The sequence below is a fragment of the Glycine max genome, chromosome 14 (genome assembly GCF_000004515.6).
Source record: "Glycine max cultivar Williams 82 chromosome 14, Glycine_max_v4.0, whole genome shotgun sequence".
Lineage (NCBI taxonomy): Eukaryota > Viridiplantae > Streptophyta > Magnoliopsida > Fabales > Fabaceae > Glycine > Glycine max.
The window spans coordinates 24,957,369-24,978,624 of record NC_038250.2 but is presented as its reverse complement, the minus strand read 5'-3'; the positions used below and the strand labels follow the sequence as shown (position 1 = coordinate 24,978,624).

Genomic DNA, 21,256 nt, shown 5'->3' with positions numbered 1-21,256 from the left:
AACCTGTATAGCTCATCTTCTTCCAGATTCTTCCTCACGCTTAGCCAATGAGTGTTGCCCTTAGCGGACGCTCGCTAATCCAGTAGATTGGCTTAGCGAGAAGGTGAAAATCAACACTCCAAAACTTGCCAAATTAACCTGAAATTAAGAGAAAATGATTATTAAACACACAAAACAGAATTACTAAGTATTTATTACCTACCTTTAATTAAAAGAACCTATAACACTACAAAATAACCATAAATTAGAGGAGTTTGATACAATTTACACAAGTTTTATACACAAAAGTTAGTCATATTCACCGACTAACAACTCCCCCAAATTTACAGTTTGGCTTGTCCTTAAGCAAATAAAGAACAGTTCAATGGTCCCTAAGTGACAATAACATGCAGTGACTATGTACAAAGGTGTATGCAACAAAAGTTACTGATTGCATGATAAGAGAATGAAGTAAAATGCCCTCATCACTTGCCTTTCCCAAGGCAGGTAGTTATCCAAAGAGAAGAATAAAATGTAACCTGAACAATTAGATGAAGTTAGGCATAAGACAGATATCAAGGAAAGTAGCTTAAATCACAATTTCATGGCTACTGTTTCACTCAAGCACAAGTGTTTAAGCTATTCATTTATAACAACTAACAAGAGATCCAATCTTTGCACTTCATCTCATGCCATAAAGTCAAATGTATAAACAGAATCAGAAGGACTTTCCTAGGCTTGTAGTGAGGCTTGGCTACAAAAATTCATTGGTTTTTCTAGGATTCAAAGGCTTAGATTCTAAGAGAGCAAAAATCCTAGACTTATCCCAATGGTCTTTTTAATACAATTGGCTTGCTCACTAGCTTTTCACTTTCATTTGCTTTTGACCTTATTACATCAGCACACATTTCCTTTGATTGCTTTTTTTTTATCACACAACTTATGTGTTATGTGTCCTGATGCTTTATCTTTTTCTTTGCACCCCAATTAGTTCCACTCCCCCAAATTTGTGGTAAATTTGCCTTGAACCATATGCTCTCCTAGAATCTAAACAGGATATCTGGAGATAATCATTCAGGTTCAGGGTTCAATTATTGACAAAATCATTCAACTCATAAAGGGTGCAATGGGTATAATTATCATTCAAGGTAAGCTTTTTTGTCAAAAGGCTTGTATATGCACAATCATGGCCTTCATCATGTCCTCATTTATACATTTCATTCCAAAATTCAGAGATTCATGCAAGGATTATTACTCACAGCTAGTCGTTCACTCACAGTGTAAGATCACACTCTCACCGATTTTGGTTCAAACTTTTCTTTCTCAATCAATCTGTCTACTGACTAACAATTCTAAATGCAAGTTCACATTCTTGCTCTTTCTTTGTTTAACATACACACTTGTTCAAACTCATGAAAAGGAACACAAACTCCATCAAAATCATGCATTCAATTCAAAATAAAAGCACACAACCATTTTCACAAATCAATAAAAGTGCTTCACTACCATATCATTAAAAACCAAGTTAAACTGTTCAAAATGCTTTAGGATGAGCAAATCAACTAATCATAAATAAAACTAGCAGTGTATGTAGACATAAAGGAAAAACTGTACTAAAACCATAATTATAATAATAATAATAATCCGAAAAGGAAATCAGTGTCCAAATTGGAGAATTAGTCAGCAATTCATCCAATCAAAAAAGTCAAAACCATCATCTATATTGCAAGATGGTGAATCAGGAGGGGCAGCATCTTCATCAGATGATTATCAGAGATGGAGCTAGAGCTGGTGGAGGAGACAATATTTCAAGCTCGGGAGAAGGAGGTGGATCCACTACTGGAGGTTGTGCTCAACTGGTATCGGCTCAGTCCTTGCTGGTGCAAGCTCAAGAGGAACAACCTCATGGGATCTCTCCAATGGAAGCTGAGCTTTAGGCCTGGCCACTTTTTCAAGAAAATGCTCCATAGATATGATTGGCCTATTGTGAGACAACTCCTACTGGTTATACATGATCATCAACTGCCCCCTAAATAAACTTTGCAGCATAGGGATTACAGTATGTGAGTGTTGGACATATGGTTCCATGGCTGCTGTCAGAGGAGCTGGGTTGGATGATGAAGGGATGTCATCGGTTCTTGCCCTTTTTCTTGATGCCATCTGCAAGAAAGGGATCCAAACAACTGCAAAAGTCAAGTTGAAAGAAAGATAACGGCTGCTTATCGAGATAGGATTCACTTAGCGAACCTTCACAAAATATACTACCGCTTAGCGCAAGGATATGTGCTTAGCTCCTCATAAGCTACACTTAGCGGCGATAAACATAATAAAAATTCCACTAAGTATTGGAGCTTAGCGAACAGGGTCGTTCAGCTCAAAAAATTCCGCAATGAATTGCACTTGGCCTATGGAAGCTCGGCTTAGCGCGCGGTTATCAACACAAAATTTGACTAAGTTACCTGGTCTTAGCGAATCATCCTCGCTTAGCCACAGGTTCTTTATCAAGAGGATGAATATTCATCCTCAAAAGATAAACTCTCTTAGCGCGATAAGCTCGCTCAACGAGTTCTTTCGAAAAACGCAAATATTCAATGAATATTGATGAACTCGCTTAGCGCAGCAAGCGCGCTGAGCGAGTTCATCGCGTTTTCCAGAAAAAACACAGAAAGCGCAATGCATTTTTTTTCCAATATTGAGGCCTTTAATAGGCATATCACAGATGCAAAGTTCTCAACATATTTTACACAAGACAACCTACACAGAGTCCTAAACTCTAACTACTTCTAAAAAGATTAATATCCTATAATTCTTAAAGCTAGATTTAAGGTTGTCTAACCTAAATTTCAGCAAAATAGTAGAAAAAAGGTAGCAGTGAACTTACTTGTATCATTGAAGCTTTGGTTGGACTGAGATAATGCAGTAAGAAAATGCTTGGGGCATGCAGATGTAAGATTGAGAGATTTTGAATGAGAGAGAGAAAAGGGAATGTTTATGTGAAAATGCTTAGGCACGTGTGAGTGTACTGATGTTACACTTCACTCAGCTATTTTTTACTCTCTCACTTAGCGAAATGTTGCGCTAAGCGAACTCGAGAGACGTTTGGTTTCTCAAGGCCTGTCGCTTAGCGAACCCTTGCGCTAAGCTTCTTTTCATTTTTAGAGTTAGGCTTAGCGCGTGGATCGGATCGCTTAGCAAGATCTGTAGAATAGAAAGCCTGCAACTCTCACTAAGTCGGGTTCTGGGACTGCTTAGCTAAAATCATGCATTTTGAGTGCAGACGAGTGGCGCTGAGCAGACAATAGAATCACTCAGCGCTATGACTGCTGCAAGCATTTGAGCTTAGCTACCATGAATGGCGCTTAGCTCAATCAAATTGAGTTTAGGCCGCAAGAAGGTCAGCTTAGCCACCATGATTGGCGCTCAGCTCCATGAACCCCAGTTCTGGCCGCAAAGAAATGAGCTTGGCGGCAATGACTCGTGCTTAGCCAAAGCGTATGATGGGCTTAGCGATTAGACTGTAGCTTAGCCGAATTCAGATCGAATTGAAGTTGGCTTAGCTCAGCCTTGGCCAGCTTAGTGGATCAAATCAGCATTAGATGCAAGGGTTGGGCGCTAAGCGCTTTCGACTCTCGGCTTAGCGCATGACCAAAGATGCACTTAGCGCGAGGCTTGCGCTTAGCGAAAGGACTGTCTTTTTTCAAAAAATGTTTTCTAATCCATTTTTTAGTCCCTTCTTAAACAAGTTGAAACCCTTATATCTAACATTCAAGGATAAGCTGATAAACTCCAATGTACAGATTATACAGCAAGTTCCAAATGATCAAATGCATGCAAAAACTATGATAACAAAAATTAAAACTGTGTTGCCTCCCAGGAAGCGCTTCTTTAACGTCATTAGCTTGACACATTTACCTCACTGGGTGATCTTAAGTTTCGGTTCTTACCGTCAGAACCTCTTGACCTCCTTCCATTACCTGTAAGCAAACATTTTGTTCTGGAGCAAGCTTGTCTTCAACAAATAAATCAAAATCAATTTTCTAATCTTCAAAACCCAACTCCGGTTTCCTCCTACCCATATCAACTATGCAGCTTGCGATCAACATGAATGGCCTTCCTAATATTACAAGAATGTCAGTATCTTCACAGATATCCATTACCACAAAATGTGTCGAGAAGATAAAATGTTTCACTCTGACCAACACATCTTCAATTACTCCATATGGCCTGGTAATGGAGCGATCAGCTAGTTGTAAAGTCATTCTAGTTGGCATTATCTCCAATTCTCCCAATCTTCTGCACATGGAGAGTGGCATTAGATTAATGTTGGCTCCCAGGTCAATAAGTGTTTTTCCCACAGTGACTTCTCCAATTGAATAAGGAATAGTTACACTCCTAGGATCTTTATGCTTGGGTAGAAGGATCTTTTGAATCACTGCACTACAATTTCCTTCCACTACGATGTTTTCCTGGTGAATATACTTATGTTTCCTTGTTAACATATCCTTCAAGAATTTGGAGTAGAGTGGCATCTGCAACAAAGCTTCTCCGAAGAGCATGGTTATTTCCAGTTTCCTGAAAATATCTAAAAATCTCACCAGATGACGATCTTTTTCTTTCTTGGAAGGTACCACGGGATATGGTACTTCCACACCTTCATCCACAACTTTTTACTTCTACTCTTCTTTGCATTCTTATTTTTTTCTTCTTTTTCATTTTTTTCATTTTATATTTCTTTTTCTTTTTCTTGGTCCTTCAATTCTTTATTTTGGACCATTATTTGTTTCCCTTTTTCCTGATTGCCTTGACCTCTCACATCATTTTTCTTAACTTTAGTACCTTTCTTTTCAGCCGCTTTCTCCTTGTGCACTACACTTTCTTCATCCTCAACTTCCACAAACCTCTTACTTCTTGTCATCACAACTTTGCATTCCTCCTTGGGATTCTGTTCTTTATTTGCCACAAAATTGTTGGATGACTTGTCAGCTATCTGCTTGGCCAGTTGTCCCATTTGGACCTCAAGGTTCTTCAGTGCTGACTTAGTGCTTTTATGATTTGACATTGTTACCTGCATAAACTGAGTCAAGGTCTCCTTCAGCTTAGTAGTCCTTTAGAATATGTTAGGCCCTTGTTGGATGGGCCTGTTTGAAGGCCCACTCTGGTCTTTGTTGAACTGGTTGCCAGGGTGTCCTCCACTGTCCTTGTTGATTATAGGGACCCTGTTGGAAGCCTAAAAATCCTCCTTGAGTATACCCTTGTTGTTGTTGATTTCCCATATAATGAATTTCTTGAGTGTTTTCTTCAGTGGGAATACATTGGCCTGTTTCATGAGCCTCACCACAGATGGTACAACCTGTAACCTGCAAAATAGACGAGTGCGTAGGTTGACCAATAGACAACTTAGTTGGTAGCTTACCGAGTGTTTCTGTTAAAATCTCAAGTGGCTTAGAAAGAAACTTGTTCTGTGCCAATAAAGCGTCATGTGATGATAGCTCTAACAAGCTTTTCTTCGTGGGTTGATGGGTTCTGTCTCATAGAATGAGATGATCACTGGCTAACATGTTCTCAATTAGCTCAGTTGCTTCTTCCGGGGTCTTCAGTTTTATCTTTCCCCCTGCAGAAGCATCTAGCAATTGCTTGGTTTGTGGTCTCAACCCATCTATAAACATATTCAATTGAATTGGCTCGGAAAACCCATGGGTGGGAGTTCTTCTCAATAAACCTCTGAACCTCCAATGCTTCACTCAGATATTCATGAGGGAACTGATGAAATGAAGAGATTGCAGCTTTCCCTTCCGCATTCTTGGACTCTGGGAAGTATTTCTTTAGGAACTTTTCAACAACTTCATCCCAAGTTTTCAAATTGTTACCCTTAAATGAGTAAACCACCTTTTGGCCTCTCCTGCCAATAAAAATGAGAATAGGCTGAGTCTAATGGCTTCATCTGGCACACAAGCAATCTTAACAGTGTTGCATATTTCAATGAACGTTGCCAAATGTGCATAGGGGTCTTCATTAGGTAATCCTTGGAATAAATTCCCATGTATTAAATGAATTAAAGAATGTGGGTAGTTGATGTTGTGAGCTTGCACTTTAGGACGTGCAATGCTAGTAAAGAATTGTGATACTGAGCTGCTTAAATAATCCTCAAGGGTGCTTCTCTGGTACTGCTCCTCTGCCATGTTAGCGGTTTTAGGAAATTGAGTAGCGGATTCCCTTGATGATGGTGAATCAAGTGATAATGAATCAGAAAAATGAGTTTCTTCCTCAAGAATGAATGCAACTGTTTTGTCTTGTAGAAGTTTCCTTCTCCTCTCGGCCCTATTCCTTCTCAATGTAGCTTCAATTTCTAAGTCCAGAGGAACTAAATTGTCTGTGGGAGATATATGCATATAAAATACTAACAGAAAAGCGATTATCCAGTCCAACAAGAGAAGACAAATACGAATTAAGAACAAATATTCACATATAATCAAAGAATAACGAATAAAGAATAGACACCTAAAAACGATCTAACTTCCCAAATAAAAAGAAGTTCCCCGGCAATGGCGCCAAAAACTTGTTTGCTTCCGACAAGTGCACCGGATCGCACTAGTAGTATATTTTCTATCTAACAATGCTCATGTGTTCCTATGGTGTCTCCTGAGATGCTAAACCCCGATTCCTCATGATAGTTTAGCCTAATCCTGATCAAGCATCATCCTCAGATTCCTCTTGTTGGACTAAACTCAATCAGGACCGCATTAAGACAAACATACTACAACTAAATTATCGCACCCCGATTCCTCGTGATAGTACAACAACTTAGCCCTGTCCTATCAAGGTCATCAAAATCAGACCAGTTTCCACTATTGAATGACCCTAACAAAGCATTCATCTACGTGATCAAGGTAAAGGCATACTAGAATGAAAAGCTGATAGCATAGAGAACACACAAAACATCATTAAATAGATAGAAAGATATTTACGTCAAGTACCTACAGGGAAGATCCAACAGAGGATTTTAGCTTTCCATAACCAGGAAGCCTCCTTTACAACAAAGAGAAGTACAAGATGAAAGATTGTAAAAAATACAAGTGGTGAGGATGTCTCCTTCACCTCTAGGATCTCACAACCACTCACAAACTCATCTCAAGCTCTCAAAACAACTTCCTCTTCAAGATCTGGTCTCTACAGATCTTCACATAGCAAAATCTCTCAAAACTCTTTGGAACTTGGACCTTTCTCTCTCTTGAATTGCTAGACATGCAAAGCGAACCGGTACGTTTAGCGAGATGAAGCGGTGCGCTCAGCGAACCTGTATAGCTTATCTTCTTCCAGATTCTTCTTCACACTTAGCCAATGAGTGTTGCACTTAGTAGACGCTCGCTAAGCCAGTAGATTGGCTTAGCGAGAAGGTGAAAATCAGCACTTCAAAACTTGCCAAATTAACCTGAAATTGAGAGAAAATGATTGTTAAACACACAAAATAGAATTACTAAGTATTTATTACCTATCTTTAATTAAAAGAACCTATAACACTACAAAATAACCATAAATTGGAGGAGTTTGATACAATTTACACAAGTTTTATACACAAAAGTTACTCGTATTCACCGACTAACACCGCACGTGAGAACAAAAACAGCAAAGCTAATGGATGAAGCCATTGGTGGCTGTCGCAACCTACCCTTCGACGGGAGGGCGACGCGAGGGCTCACGGGTGCGTCTTCCATGGGAGGAAGATGCGCGGAGTCGCCACCAACGTTTATTCGAGGAAAACATCGGAAAAATTGGAAAGGTGTGGTCTACGAACTTTAAGTGTGAAAGGTTCGGGATTTGTATTTACGCATGGGGAAGGTATTAGCACCCCACGCGTCCGTCACAAGGGACGGTAGCCTTTAATCAAGTGTGCAAATATGACTTCAATTTGTTTTATTTTCCCTTTTACGTTTTTTATGTCTTTTTATGCGTTTTGTATTTTTTTATCTTTTTGTGGTCGACAAGGGTGTTTCCCTTGCTCCTACGTATTCCTCAATTGTGATAAGGAAATCAGACCTACGTAGTTCTTTCAAAAGGGGCGAATCAAGTGATTCTTTTTACTCGGAAGGGGGTCATTTAAGGCGTTGGACCTTAAAATGATCCATTTTACTTGGTGAGAAAGCTAAGGCGTTGGACCTCTAACCATCTCACGAGGTCGACAAAAGCAGATCTTTTACTCCTACGTATCCTCCATCGAAGAGGAAATCAGACCTACGTAATTCTCGCAAAAGCAGTAAAGTTACATGTTTATTTTATGCTTTTGAACGGTCCATGTTAACCGATAAAAGCAAAGAGGATCGTTTAAGGCGTTGGACCTTAATACGTTTTTTAGTGATTTTTTGCGGACAAAGCTTGATTTGTGAGTTGATTTTAGCCTTAGTTTCACTTTGGTTATTAGTCAATTGATCCAAGGAAACTTCCAAAGAAAAACGTCCAATTGATTTTTTTTTATTATTTTATTCAAAGATATTTTGATTATTTTATTATTATTTTTCAAGATATTTTGATTATTTTATTATTATTTTACTTTTTTGGTTTAACCGAGATTACAGCGTGAATGATCGGTTAGATTTTGTTTTAATAGTGATTAAACGAGATTACAACGCAAATGATCGGTTGAAATTCATTTTATCATTTGTTAGGTGAGAAAACAACTTAAATAAACGGTTAAAGCACGTTAAAAATGGAAGAAAAGAAAACTGAAAGTAAGCGAAATTAAAGTGAAAGTACATAAAACAAGTAGGGACCACTAAGGGTGCATAGAATGAATTGAAAGATTCGATTTCGGGAATTTACCGGTTGAAGACCGAAGAACGAAGAACGGTGAAGAACAATGAAGAATTTCCACATAATCGCTTACGGAAGCGTTACGGAAGCACTTCGACTCGATTTTTCTTCACGAAAACGTGTTATTTGCCCAAAATAGCCGAAATGCATAGCTAAGGGGTGATGAGTATTTTTTGAAACAACCCCCCTCCCCTCTTTATAGGGAAAAAGAGAGGTGTTTGCCTCCCAGAGACTTAATAAAGAAGATTTCTAAGCGCACCTGAATTACTAAGTTCACCCCCCTTTTCATATTTTGCGGAAAAGTTACGAAAGCCTTACGGAAGTGTTTCGGATTTGATTTTCATATTTTTTTTCTCTTCCCTTTCATCAATGTTAAGTGAAATATGCTTACCCAAGGTTTTCAGAAATTTTACGGAAGCCACGGAAGTCCTGGAAACCATTTTTCAAAAACGTGGAGGAGCTTGCCGCCCAGTTGCTTCCTCCTTAAGCAACCCAACTTCCAAAATGTTCCGGAAGGGCCTAGACTCAAATTTCTATTTACACCCCTATCTTGATAAGTTCACCCCCCCCCATTTTTGTGTTTTTGACTGTTTTCTTTCCGAAATCTCACGAAACTTTACGGATTATGTAACGACATCCATTTTTTTTTCCAGAATGTTGCGAAACTTTACGGATTACGCAACAATGCTCTTTTTGACTTCCAGAATGTTGCGGAACTTTACGGATTGCGCAACAATGTTTCTTTTTTACTTCCGAAATGTTGCGGAACTTTACGGATTACCTAACGATGGGAGTTAAGTATCTCGAGGTGGTCAAGCGAAGGTTGCATGCCACCAAACAATGGTCCCCGGATGAAATTAGGGTATGACAGTGGCGCCGCTGCAATTCTTGGAGGTCATCATCATCGTCTTGAACTCCTTGAAGTTGATGTATCCGTCACCGTCGGCATCGATGGACTTGATCATGTCGCGGCATTCATCGACAGAGCACTTGAGGCCAAGGTGGTTGAGCGCGAGGTGGAGCCCCGCGACGGAGATAAGGCCATTTTTGTTATGGTCGTTGAGATCCACCGTCGGTAGAGGCGTCAGAGCGACAAAAGGTGGCAAACTTTGTGAGGCTGATGAAGCCGTCGCGGTCAGTGTCAAGGTCTTCTATGATGCGGTGAAGATCCTCTAGAGAGACGCCAGATCTGAGCGACCGAAGCACACTGTCGAGCTCATCAGCGGAGATCTTATCGTCGCCGTTGGCGTCAAAGTGGTTGAAGACTGTCTCGAGTTTGTTCATGTCTTTGAAGTACTAAAAGAACTTGCTCTCGAGGATTTGAAATTCACTCTCTTGAAGATAGAATTTGAAATTCTATTCTTTCAACTAACTAAAATCCTTTTTAAAATTCTAAAATTTTGAATTCTTTTTACTAAAATATCCAAACTGTTACTTTTAATAAAAAAAAGAATTTAATTCCCTATAAAATATATATTACTTAGTTAAATTACCCTATCCAAACACATTCTTAAAAAAACTCATCAATAGGCATAAACTCAAAAGGCATATGATTTATGTCCAAAAGGTCTGCCATAATTAAAAAACCAAGGGTTTTGGACTCAACAAAAGTCATGACTAAGGAAGCCTAATAAGCATAAGTAACAAACATAATAAGCATAACAATGGCTACAAAGTTCTGAAATTTGTTTTGTGATAATACCATAAACCCTTATAAAAAGCATTTCAACACCAAATGACAATCATATTGCCACCCCTAATGTTGCCACGATAGAAATTTCCTAAAAAACATGTGAACAAATGACAACCATAAACCCTTACAAAAAGCATGTCGGGACCAAATGACAACCATACTATCGACTCCAAATCATGATAATTGTTCACAAACTACAAAACAAAAAACATAAGTAGATCCCATATTTCACTTCTTCATATCCTGGTGATAGGACAACCCATGTGTGGGAATAAAACTCATGAAATTCGGTTGGAATAAACATTTCCCAGATACAGTATTCACCATCAACATACTCCAAAGCCATATACGCATTTCGTTCTAGTTTACCCTTGTGATGGAAAATAAGATTGATTTCATCACACATCCTACAAGGAAACATAACATATTGTAAGCATGAAATCAATATTTTCGCAAACCCTGTATATTTGAGAATGATAAAAATAATAATTATACACACCATCAATAATTAAAAATAAAAAGAGCATTACTTCTCATTCAAGTGAAATGATCAAAACGATTATACTCCATATCATTGTAAATCCTAAAACATTGAGTTCAATTCAAGAGACACTAACTTCCAAACAAGAGAGACCTAGATATTGAAATAGAGAGAACCACATGTTTCATAAACTTTAACAAAGAAGAGAAATTATGGACAAAAGCTAGTAACTTTCTTACCTTGCACTACACCGTAGAACATGAAAGGTCGGATTCGTGTTCGATGGTGAAAGAACAATGTTCCTAAAGGGTGGCTAAGGAGGTTATCAGAAGTCCTCAAAAGGCAAGAAAAGGAAGGTGAAAAGTGAAAATATGTAACAAATGACCCTTATGTTTGGGTCTGACTGAAGTAGTAACAAAGACTAACATTTTGTTGACGTTTTCATGCTTATGAGTCACTGCATCAATGCCAATCAATGAATGTCATATGAGCAATTTTTCATGACATTTTCGTCTTTGTGTGCCAGGTAAGAGACTTCACTAACGTTAATGGACAAAAGTTAACGATAAGATGATTTTGTAGCACTTTTTACACTTTAAAGACTAAATTTTGAATCTTCATCTTTCAAGGAGAATTTGTCAATCCTCTATACATTTAAGGATGAAAATAACTATTTACTCGTTGATCACGTTATCAAGTAAATAATTTTAATACTTACGCTAACATTCCCAAATTTTGGTTAAATTACATAAAGTTTCTTTTCTTTATACTAACTTTTTAATTATTTTAAAATATTAGAAGAATGTTACTCCCTTCACCTTATTATAATTATTATCTTAAGTTGTTTTACACACACTTTAAAACCTTAATAAATTGATGAAAGAGAATAATTTTTTTATATAAAACTAACCTTATCATTAATATATTAAAAAGCTAAAATGAGATGATTTTTAGACAAATTTTATCTTCATACACTATGATTATTATGAAACGGAGGAAATAATTCTACTACTGTAATAATTGATGATTGGTTAAAATTGATTGGAAATCTACTTTGGTGGGTCACACTTATAATTTCTTATTTAATGATTCTCTTTCTCGATTTAGATTTGATACTTGTAAAAATGATGGTTTTTAATAAATTTTTGTTGGTCAGGGATAATATTAGAAAAAAGATATTTCTTCCATCACATTATAATTGTTGTCTTAAGTTACACATACTAAGAAAAGTTTGTAAATAAATGAAAAATAAAAACAATTTTACAAAATTAACTTTATCATCATTAATTTATTTTAGTTTTTGTAGCCTATATCATTAATATTAATATTATAAGAATATAAATATAGTAAATGTTTTTCTATTAGATAAAAATAAAGAATATATGTGAAAAAATAATATTATATTAAAAAATTAAAATAATAGTTAGTTTTAGCATAGTTTTTAATCCGACCTGGTGATTGATCCGGTCAAGACCCTAGGTCATTGGATCATTGGTCGAACCGGTGGGTCATTAGTTGACCCGCATGATCTGGTTTGTAATAAAAAAGTATAAATTTTTTATAGTTGTCTTAAAATATTTAAAAATAATATCACAAATTAATATCATTTCATAACAAAGATTATTAGATACCAAAATGTTAAAAAAAACATCATTGTCCAATTTCAAACAAACATGTAACAAAGATCACAAACATAAATAAATAGCTAAATAAGTTCAAGTTTAACATATACTTCTAATGCTCAATATCTAATATAATATCTAATTGTATTCACTATTGTCCAATATTTTGGTATTGGGATATGTTCTCCAATCAACTTACATTTTTTCTAATACAATATCTAGCTCAACAATAATAATTATTCTACTCATAACAAATTAAACAAACTAAAAATCGACTAATCCCTTATATGAAAAAATTTAGCTTATAATCACAAACAAAACTACCTCTCACTAAGCAAAACAACACTTAACTAGTTCAAAATAATAAAAATCAACAAAAGCACAAAAATTTAATTTTCTCCTTTTATAAAACCCTACAATCGTCACAAAAATAGCCACCCATGTTTCAACAATCTTTCTCGTGATGCATTGAAATTCACACGTCTTAAAAAACACAAACAAAATCTAAAGAACTCAAGTTAAAAAAATGACTATAAAAAAAAGAAAAGGATAAGTGACCCAGTCTGGGTTGATGAGTGATCGGTTTGATCATAAACCCAACTAAATCGCTCGGGATTGAAAACATACTCGATTGAATGTAAGATCCAATCATCGAGTTGTGATTCGACTGATCAGATTGATTGGGTCAGTTTGAGTCTCAAAACATTAAAATATTCTTTTTTTCACGAAGATTATAGTATAAGAAATGAAAGTATTAGGATGTGTTTGGTTTGCATTTTCATTTTCTATTTTCATTTTCTAAAAACTGTTTTCATTTTCAAAAGATTAGAATTCTGAAAATATGTTTGGTTTGACTTCTTGTTTTTTGTTTTGAGGAAATAAAAACACTAAAAATTTATGATATATTGACTTCTTGTCTTTTTTGTATTTTTAGATTTGCTTAAAATTACTTTCCTTCCAATCACATTTTCATTTTACCCAAAATGAGGTTCCTATTTTCAACTGAAAATATTTAAAATGAGATTTTATTGTTTTCATTTTTTGGTTGTTTCCTGATTTCATTTTCACTTAAAATATTTTAAAAAAATCCAACCAAACACATCTTACCATTTTTTGTTTTAAGTAAAAATGAAAATAGAAAACAGGCAAACCAAACACCCCCTTAAAATACTATCACTAGAATTAAGACTTTGACCATTTCACATATCTTATATATTATACTGATTTACTCTAAGTTTTTTGTCTGGTTAATTAATTTTTGTAAGGGAGGTGGGTCTGCTAGGCTGGCCTATGCAACCTCAAGTGCAGAAGGGATTTGCTAGGGGCACCCAGCAGAATTGCTGGTGCACCCAGCAAATTTTCAAAATCCCAAAAATGCCCTTGAGCGTTTTTGTCAAACTTATTCTGATGACACTCTCGGAAGAATTCTTCCGCGGGACTCCACAGAAGAACCTTCTTCCGCAGTTATAATATCAACTGCGGAAGAACCTTCTTCCGTTGACTCTCACGAAAGAACTTCTTCCGCGAGACTCAACGGATGAAGGTTCTTCTGCTGGATTCCACGGAAGAAGGTTCTTTCGTGGATTAATTAGTTAAACTATTTTGTTAATTTTAAGATTATTTTGTATTAGTTAAATGACTTTTTCCTCTCAGAAGTTGACCAATGGCCGATTCTTCTACGCACCGCATGATATGTGTCGGTCACATTTTTCCTCAAATTTTTTACAGTAAAATTAATTTTGGACTCCTCGTTCTTCACAGTTACACACACTCCAGTCACACACTTCTTCCTCTCTTCATTTCTCTAACTCTGACCATGCAATTGGTGTTGGTCTCATTGCATTCTCTGTAGAAAGGATGAACAAGGCCAAAGGAAAAGGCAAGGAGGTCGCCGGAAAAGGTTCTGCCGGCAAGTGCAAGGGCGCCTTCGACGATGACAAGACCGGTGGCGGCCGCAAGAGAAACAAGAGAGGTGTCCTTCAGTTTTTTCTGACGACGAATTAAATGTCGCGCCAAGAAGGATGGACATGCCAGATAAGGGCCAGAGTAGCAACCCACGTGTTGTCCCTAAAGAGGAAATGTTGGGCTGAAACTAACTTTTTTGAGTTTTGGGTCTTCCGTTGCAAGCCCTGTTCAAATGAACCGGTCTCTGCTGTTATTTTTTTTGGATTCGTTGACGTCCAATCATGAGACATGACACCTTTGAAGAGTCTCACGGCTTTCCCAGATAATTTTTAAAAAACCCCGAGCAGGGGTACTTAGGCAAGTTTACATGACCCGAAACCAACTTTTTTTAGTTTTGGGCCTTCCGTTGCAAGCCCTTTTCGAATGAACCGGTGTCTCCTATTATTTTTTTTGGATTTGTTGACGTGTAAGCATGACATAGGCCACCTTTGGAGATTCTCACGGCTTTCCCATATAATTTTTAAAAAAAAACGAACAGGGGTACTTAGGCAAGTTTACATGACCCGAAACCAACTTTTTTGAGTTTTGGGTCTTCCGTTGCAGGTCCTGTTCGAATGAACCGATCTCTCTTGTTATTTTTTTGGATTCGTTGACGTGCAAACATGAGACAGGCCACCTTTGGAGAGTCTTACACCTTTCCCATATAATTTTAAAAAAAACCCGAACAGGGGTACTTAGGCAAGTTTACATGCCCCGAAAGCAAAAAAATAAGCAGTTCTGTGACTCTTCCACGCAAGGTTTGATGAAATAAGCAGTTCTGTGAACTGGGTTTCATGTTACACAATAGTTAATGACGTCAGACAACAATGATTGACGTGACCCGACAGTGAATGACGTGACAGGAGGTTGCTTTAGTTTTACGCTTCAAATGTAAAATAGTCACGGGTCTGGTAAAAGTGAAGCCATGTGCCTGGCTGGGCCATCTATATAAATGACAGATGGGGATGTCCATGGTACTCAACAGCAACTGGTATTCAGAGTTTGACAAATTAATTTTCGATAAACAATGGCATTCTTAGGAGAGACTTCATCCCAGATGATTGTGAACTCGAGGTTGGCATTCATTTTTCCAAATGGAACCGTCATTCACGAGTGTGGGGTTTATTTTCAAAGTTCTAGTCTAGTGCCCATGCGAGTACCAAACCTATGCGATTTTTCAACTCTCAAAAGCAGAATACACAACACCCTTCAGCTAAACAACAATCAAGTTGTGGATGAAATTCATTATCGGCGACCAGTGGAAGATACAGGTAACAACATTCACTTTGAAAGTATGCAATTGAAAAATGGCATGGATGTGAACACCATGTTAATGTATAATGATCAATTTTCATTTGTTGGACCGATTGAGTTGTTATGTACCGTTGGTAGAACAGCAGATGCAATTTTAAACTTACTTGAACGCCCCAACATCCCTACACATGATGCGGTTCTGTATTACAACGGAAGATGGAACATGCCACGCCAAAACAACTTTGTGGGTTACGCGTTCACCGGAATAAATCCGAAAAAATTTGATATTCCAAAAGGATGTAGCATAGATCAACTGAAGGATTTGATCAAGCAAGTAGCACCTAAAGGGAATCCTCCTCATGGGATTCATGAATCCCAAGTTGTAAGGCGTTTGTTTTATCGACAACCTAGTCATTTGGAGTATTCTGAGAAAGTTTTAGAATTTGAAATTATTGAGCTGAAATGTGAGGACGACGTGCTAAAGGTGCTGGTAGAGTCCAATTACTGGAAAAAATTTGTGCCAATAGAAATTTTGGCTCTCTTTAGTAAAGTGGTTTTGGAAAATGAGGACGATGTGGTTACGTCCTTGCATGATTGAATGCTAGTTAAATGTTAGGCTGTTTCGTGCAAATTAAATTTGTGTCCATGATGTTCTAGTCAATGTAATATGTCTTAATGTGTCAATTTGTTATGTTTGTGACCCGTTTGTAATGTGTAGTATGTATCAAAAAAGAATAAAAGTTTTATCATCAAATTTTATCAAAAAGTTTTATAAGGAGTTACAAAGAGAAAAAAAGGTGCAAACAGTACTTTTATCCTCTGCATTACAAGCAATTGAGAATGAATAACAGAACCAAAAGCAATTAAAATTTCTAACTTATTTTGTCCAATCAATTACATTTAATTAAAATTTTTAACTTATTTGTTTCAATCAATTAAAATTTGTAACTTATGTTTTGAAATTTCTAACTTATTTTTTGAAATTTCTAACTTATTGTTGTTTAAATTATATAATAATTTTTAGTATAAATTAAAATTTCTATCTTATTTTGTCCAATCAATTACATTTAATTAAAATTTCTAACTTATTTGTTTCAATGAATTAAAATTTGTAACTTATTTTTTAAAAATTTGTAACTTATTTTTTGAAATTTGTAACTTATTTTTTTAAATTTCTAACATATTTTATTAAAAAATTTGTAACTTATGTTTTGAAATTTCAAACTTATTGTTGTTTAAATTATATAATAATTTTTAGTATAAATTAAAATTTCAAACTTATTTTGTCCAATCAATTACATTTAATTAAAATTTCTAACTTATTTGTTTCAATCAATTAAAATTTGTAACTTATTTTTTAAAAATTTGTAACTTATTTTTTGAAATTTCTAACTTATTTTTTAAAATTTCTAACTTATTTTTTTAAAATTTGTAACTTATTTTTTGAAATTTTTAACTTATTGTTGTTTAAATTATATAATAATTTTTAGTATAAATTAAAATTTCTAACTTATTTTGTCCAATCAATTACATTTAATTAAAATTTATAACTTATTTGTTTCAATCAATTAAAATTTGTAACTTATTTTTTGAAATTTCTAACTTATTTTTTTAAATTTCTAACTTATTTTTTTAAAATTTGTAACTTATTTTTTGAAATTTCTAACTTATTGTTGTTTAAATTATATAATAATTTTTAGTATAAATTAAAATTTCTAACTTATTTTGTCCAATCAATTACATTTAATTAAAATTTCTAACTTATTTGTTTCAAGCAATTAAAATTTGTAACTTATTTTTTAAAATGTCTAACTTATTTTTTTTAAATTCTAACTTATATTTATCACATACATAAACAAATACTAAAATTAACAATTTAAGTAAAAAGATAATTTAAATACATAAAGAAATAGATACATTATCTAAGTCAATGTGTTTTAACAAATACAAAAAGAAATACTAAAATTTAAATACATAAACAAATACAATAAAAAAGATAAATCCTAATCTATGCGGGGTCTCTGTCGCGACCTAAGGCTGTCATCAGGATCGTCATCTCTAGCTATCCTCAAACAAAGATCCATGATATCATATAAGTCAGTCCCTTCAGTCACCATCCTGAAGTTGATGACGCACTCCAAATGCTCAGCAATCCTTCCAATCCTTACACATGTTATGCAATCAACCTGTCTCAGTGAAAATAACAAGCCAGTATGAATTTATAAAAAATAATTAAGTTAACAAAAACTACACAAGTTATGCTTACCACAGAATGCGTAGGGAGATCCAACGCGACTAGAACCTCGGGGACAGGTGGCTCGACGAAGTCATCATCATGAGTGGGAGGGGGAGGCGCAGGTCTCGGCTCAGTAGTGTCCTCCGTCGGCGTCACAGAAGGGTGCGAAATTTGAAAAAACTACTCCATGTAGTCTGGGGCCACCTGCCCAGGAACTACACTGAGCTCCCTTGTAGACACCAAATGATCTGAAAAGTGTACCCATCGGTCGTCTATATCAGTACCTGTCAACGAATCACGAACCCGTGGCGGAGGAACGGTATGAATGTACCCCATCTGCCGAACCACCCTCTCCGGTCGAATGTAGACAATGATCTGACCCCATCTGACTTGCCCCATGCACGAGGAGATCAAGTCATAGCCCTGAACTCCCCGATGCTCAGCATACGGCATCCAACATACGTCGATCACTGTCAGGGCATCAATACGTGCTCTGTAAGGGGCTCCCTTAATCCCGGTCATATAGGCCTTACCCGTAAGCCACCTACAGGCACGTGGGCTAGCCTCAGCATAACCATCATCAACGACACACCGATGGACTGATGGAAAGTGCTCATAGATCCAACACTACAAACACAAAGTCAACATCAACAAACAAACATGGATTGAATTTTACTTTAATTTAAATTACAAGCAGCGATACTCACCTGAAGTAGTGAAATGTAGTCGGCCATCTGCCGTGTAGGGGCCTGCGACGCCTCGTTAAGTTGATCGTACAAGTGGACCAAAGTGGCTGCTCCCCAAGAGAATGCCCCTGCCTGGCCCAGGTCCCTGAATGCCTGCAGGTGCACAACATGGACATGAGTTGCACTCTTGTTAGCGAAAAGAGTGCAACCAACCAAATGAAAGAGGTACGTCCAAGCTGCAGCAACCCACTGACTGGTCCAGCACCTACTCTGGTACATGTCCCGAAGCCAGGACAACCGAACATGAGGCCCAACTGCCTGACGTGTCTCAGTTGTACCCTCGTCTGGGGTGACCTCAAGTAGCTCCGTCAACAGGGCCACTGCGTCAGATGTAACCAGCGGCTCGAATGAATGCAACACCCCAGTAATCGGAATGTGCAGGAGTGAGGAAACGTCGTCTAGAGTGATCGTCACCTCCCCTACTGGGAGGTGGAAACTGCTCGTCTCCCTATGCCACCTCTCAACAAAGGCGGATATAAGTCCAGGATCAGCGGTGATTACAGAACACCTGATCAATGGATCCAATCCGGTGGCCGCAATCATACCTTCGATTTCAGCAGCCGATCTCCCAAATTTATCTACTTTCCTACCATGGGAGACCAACTTGAGATCGGGTCGCTCCTAAATTGAATAACAGTTTATAAATTTGTGTATTTCAAAATAAAAGAAACTACGAGACATTTTTTTCTAATTGCTGGAATAAAAAAAGTACATACCTGTCCACTCCATATGTTGTGTGCCACATGATCAGCAAATCCTATCAAAACAGATGGATCGCGTGGCCCACCGGGGAACTCCTCATCATCAGCAAGTGCCCCCAAGCTCCCATCACTAGCCACTCGATCTGTCTCAACACCATCGGCGGCGCTTGTCATCTCTGGGTTACCATCAGACACATGAGGCACATCTTCAGGCAACTGAGGAACATCCTCGACTCTCTGGGTAACCCGTTGCCTATGTGCTAAGGCAGTGGGCCTACGACGCCGAGGAACATCAGCCTCAGGCAAATCCTGACTAATGTCTCTGCCTCTACCCGTGCCTAACACATGACATAGACCTCGTGTTCTAACCATGATCTGAAATCATGAAGAACATTTACTTTTATTCGTCAAATTAAACATTCAAATAATTTGTAACAAAGCTTTGGAATCCTAACTAATCCACCAAAGATTATATATTTAGTTCAACATAATTTATCCAAATAATTGACATACAAATGCATATATAACAAATACATATATAAATCACACCAAATAATAACCAAAATCATTTTTGTATTAGTTTTAATTTGCAGTTACACGTATCTATAGTAATTGTAGGGGGGCACATTAACTGTGCTCATACATTGAGGGTATTATTTTTGTAATGATTATATATTAACATGTCATCAAAGCTTCAAGTTCACCAAGTTAATCAGTTAAGGGAGATTTTCGATGGATTTGACAATGCTAGAGCTAGAAGCCCTCGGGTGACCAAGTCCAAGCCCTCTTATAGCCAACATGGACTCAAACGACAATGGCAAAGTGGAGTCTCACGGAGATGATCAAAGAGGCTGACACGGATGGGGATGGTGTAATTAGCTTCACTGAGTTTGCTACTATCATGGCTCGCTCTGATTATGATTTCTTAGACCTCTCGTTGTGCTTACCATATAACATATTCATTCATTTCATCCAAGTTGTAGAATATTCTTGATTTTTTCTTTTGAATGAATCATATTAAATAAGGATATTTGGTTTGTATTGAGTATTACTAATACTAATTACCCATAATTCCTGCCAATTTCTAGCCTTATTTTTATTTTTTAAATTATAATTAAGCTAATTATGTCAAGGTATATGCTTTGTAAAGAAATTCCTACTAAACTTTTTCATACCATTTAGAGTGCATATCTTACCGTGTGTTTGGAATGGCTTGGATTTGTAACTAATACAAATACGTGTAACTAATACAAATGTGGGTGCTTGGATTTGTAATCACCAAGTGCATCATTTTGTATTCAAAATTCTCAACACATCATTTTGTATTCAAAATTCTCAACACATCAAATTAGAGGGATCAAGGTGCTCCAAGATTTGGTGTTCAATTTGTTAACTAGCTATTTATGTTGTATTTTACAATATTATCTTCTACTAACACATGATGCTACTAGCTAGACTCGTCTCATGCTCGATCTCTGTCCAATAACAGGCATAGCACAACATGTTCTTTTAAATTGTAGCTAAGGTTCCTCACCATAGTGTCATATTTCCTGTGAAAAGGAATTGGATAACCAATTTAATTTTGCTCTTTCATGTTGTGTTCCACATAACAATTCACATAATTTATGCAGTGTATACAATCATTTAGACATCCTAACCAAATGACAGCAAATAACAATTCAATTTAGACATCCCAATGCATATATCAATCACACCAAATATATTTTCAATTTACATCCTAAATGCAATTTTTAATAGCAACTAAAAAACACAAAATTAGGGAGTTTGTGTAACT

General features: G+C 36.6%; 1 protein-coding gene and 1 pseudogene across 1 annotated transcript; both read right to left on the bottom strand.

Moving 5' to 3' along the window:
* Positions 1 to 9,641: 9,641 nt before the first annotated feature.
* LOC106795863 (probable calcium-binding protein CML27) lies at positions 9,642 to 10,823 on the bottom strand (annotated as a pseudogene).
* Positions 10,824 to 17,781: 6,958 nt separating this feature from the next.
* LOC102662242 (protein MAIN-LIKE 1-like) lies at positions 17,782 to 19,833 on the bottom strand. Its single transcript, XM_006596687.1, has 5 exons — positions 19,477 to 19,833; positions 18,722 to 19,381; positions 18,276 to 18,641; positions 18,045 to 18,194; positions 17,782 to 17,964 (listed from the first exon to the last, which is right to left on the bottom strand). The coding sequence occupies exons 1-5, from the start codon at positions 19,831 to 19,833 to the stop codon at positions 17,782 to 17,784; spliced, it is 1,716 nt and encodes a 571-aa protein (XP_006596750.1).
* Between the last annotated feature and the right edge of the window lie 1,423 nt (positions 19,834 to 21,256).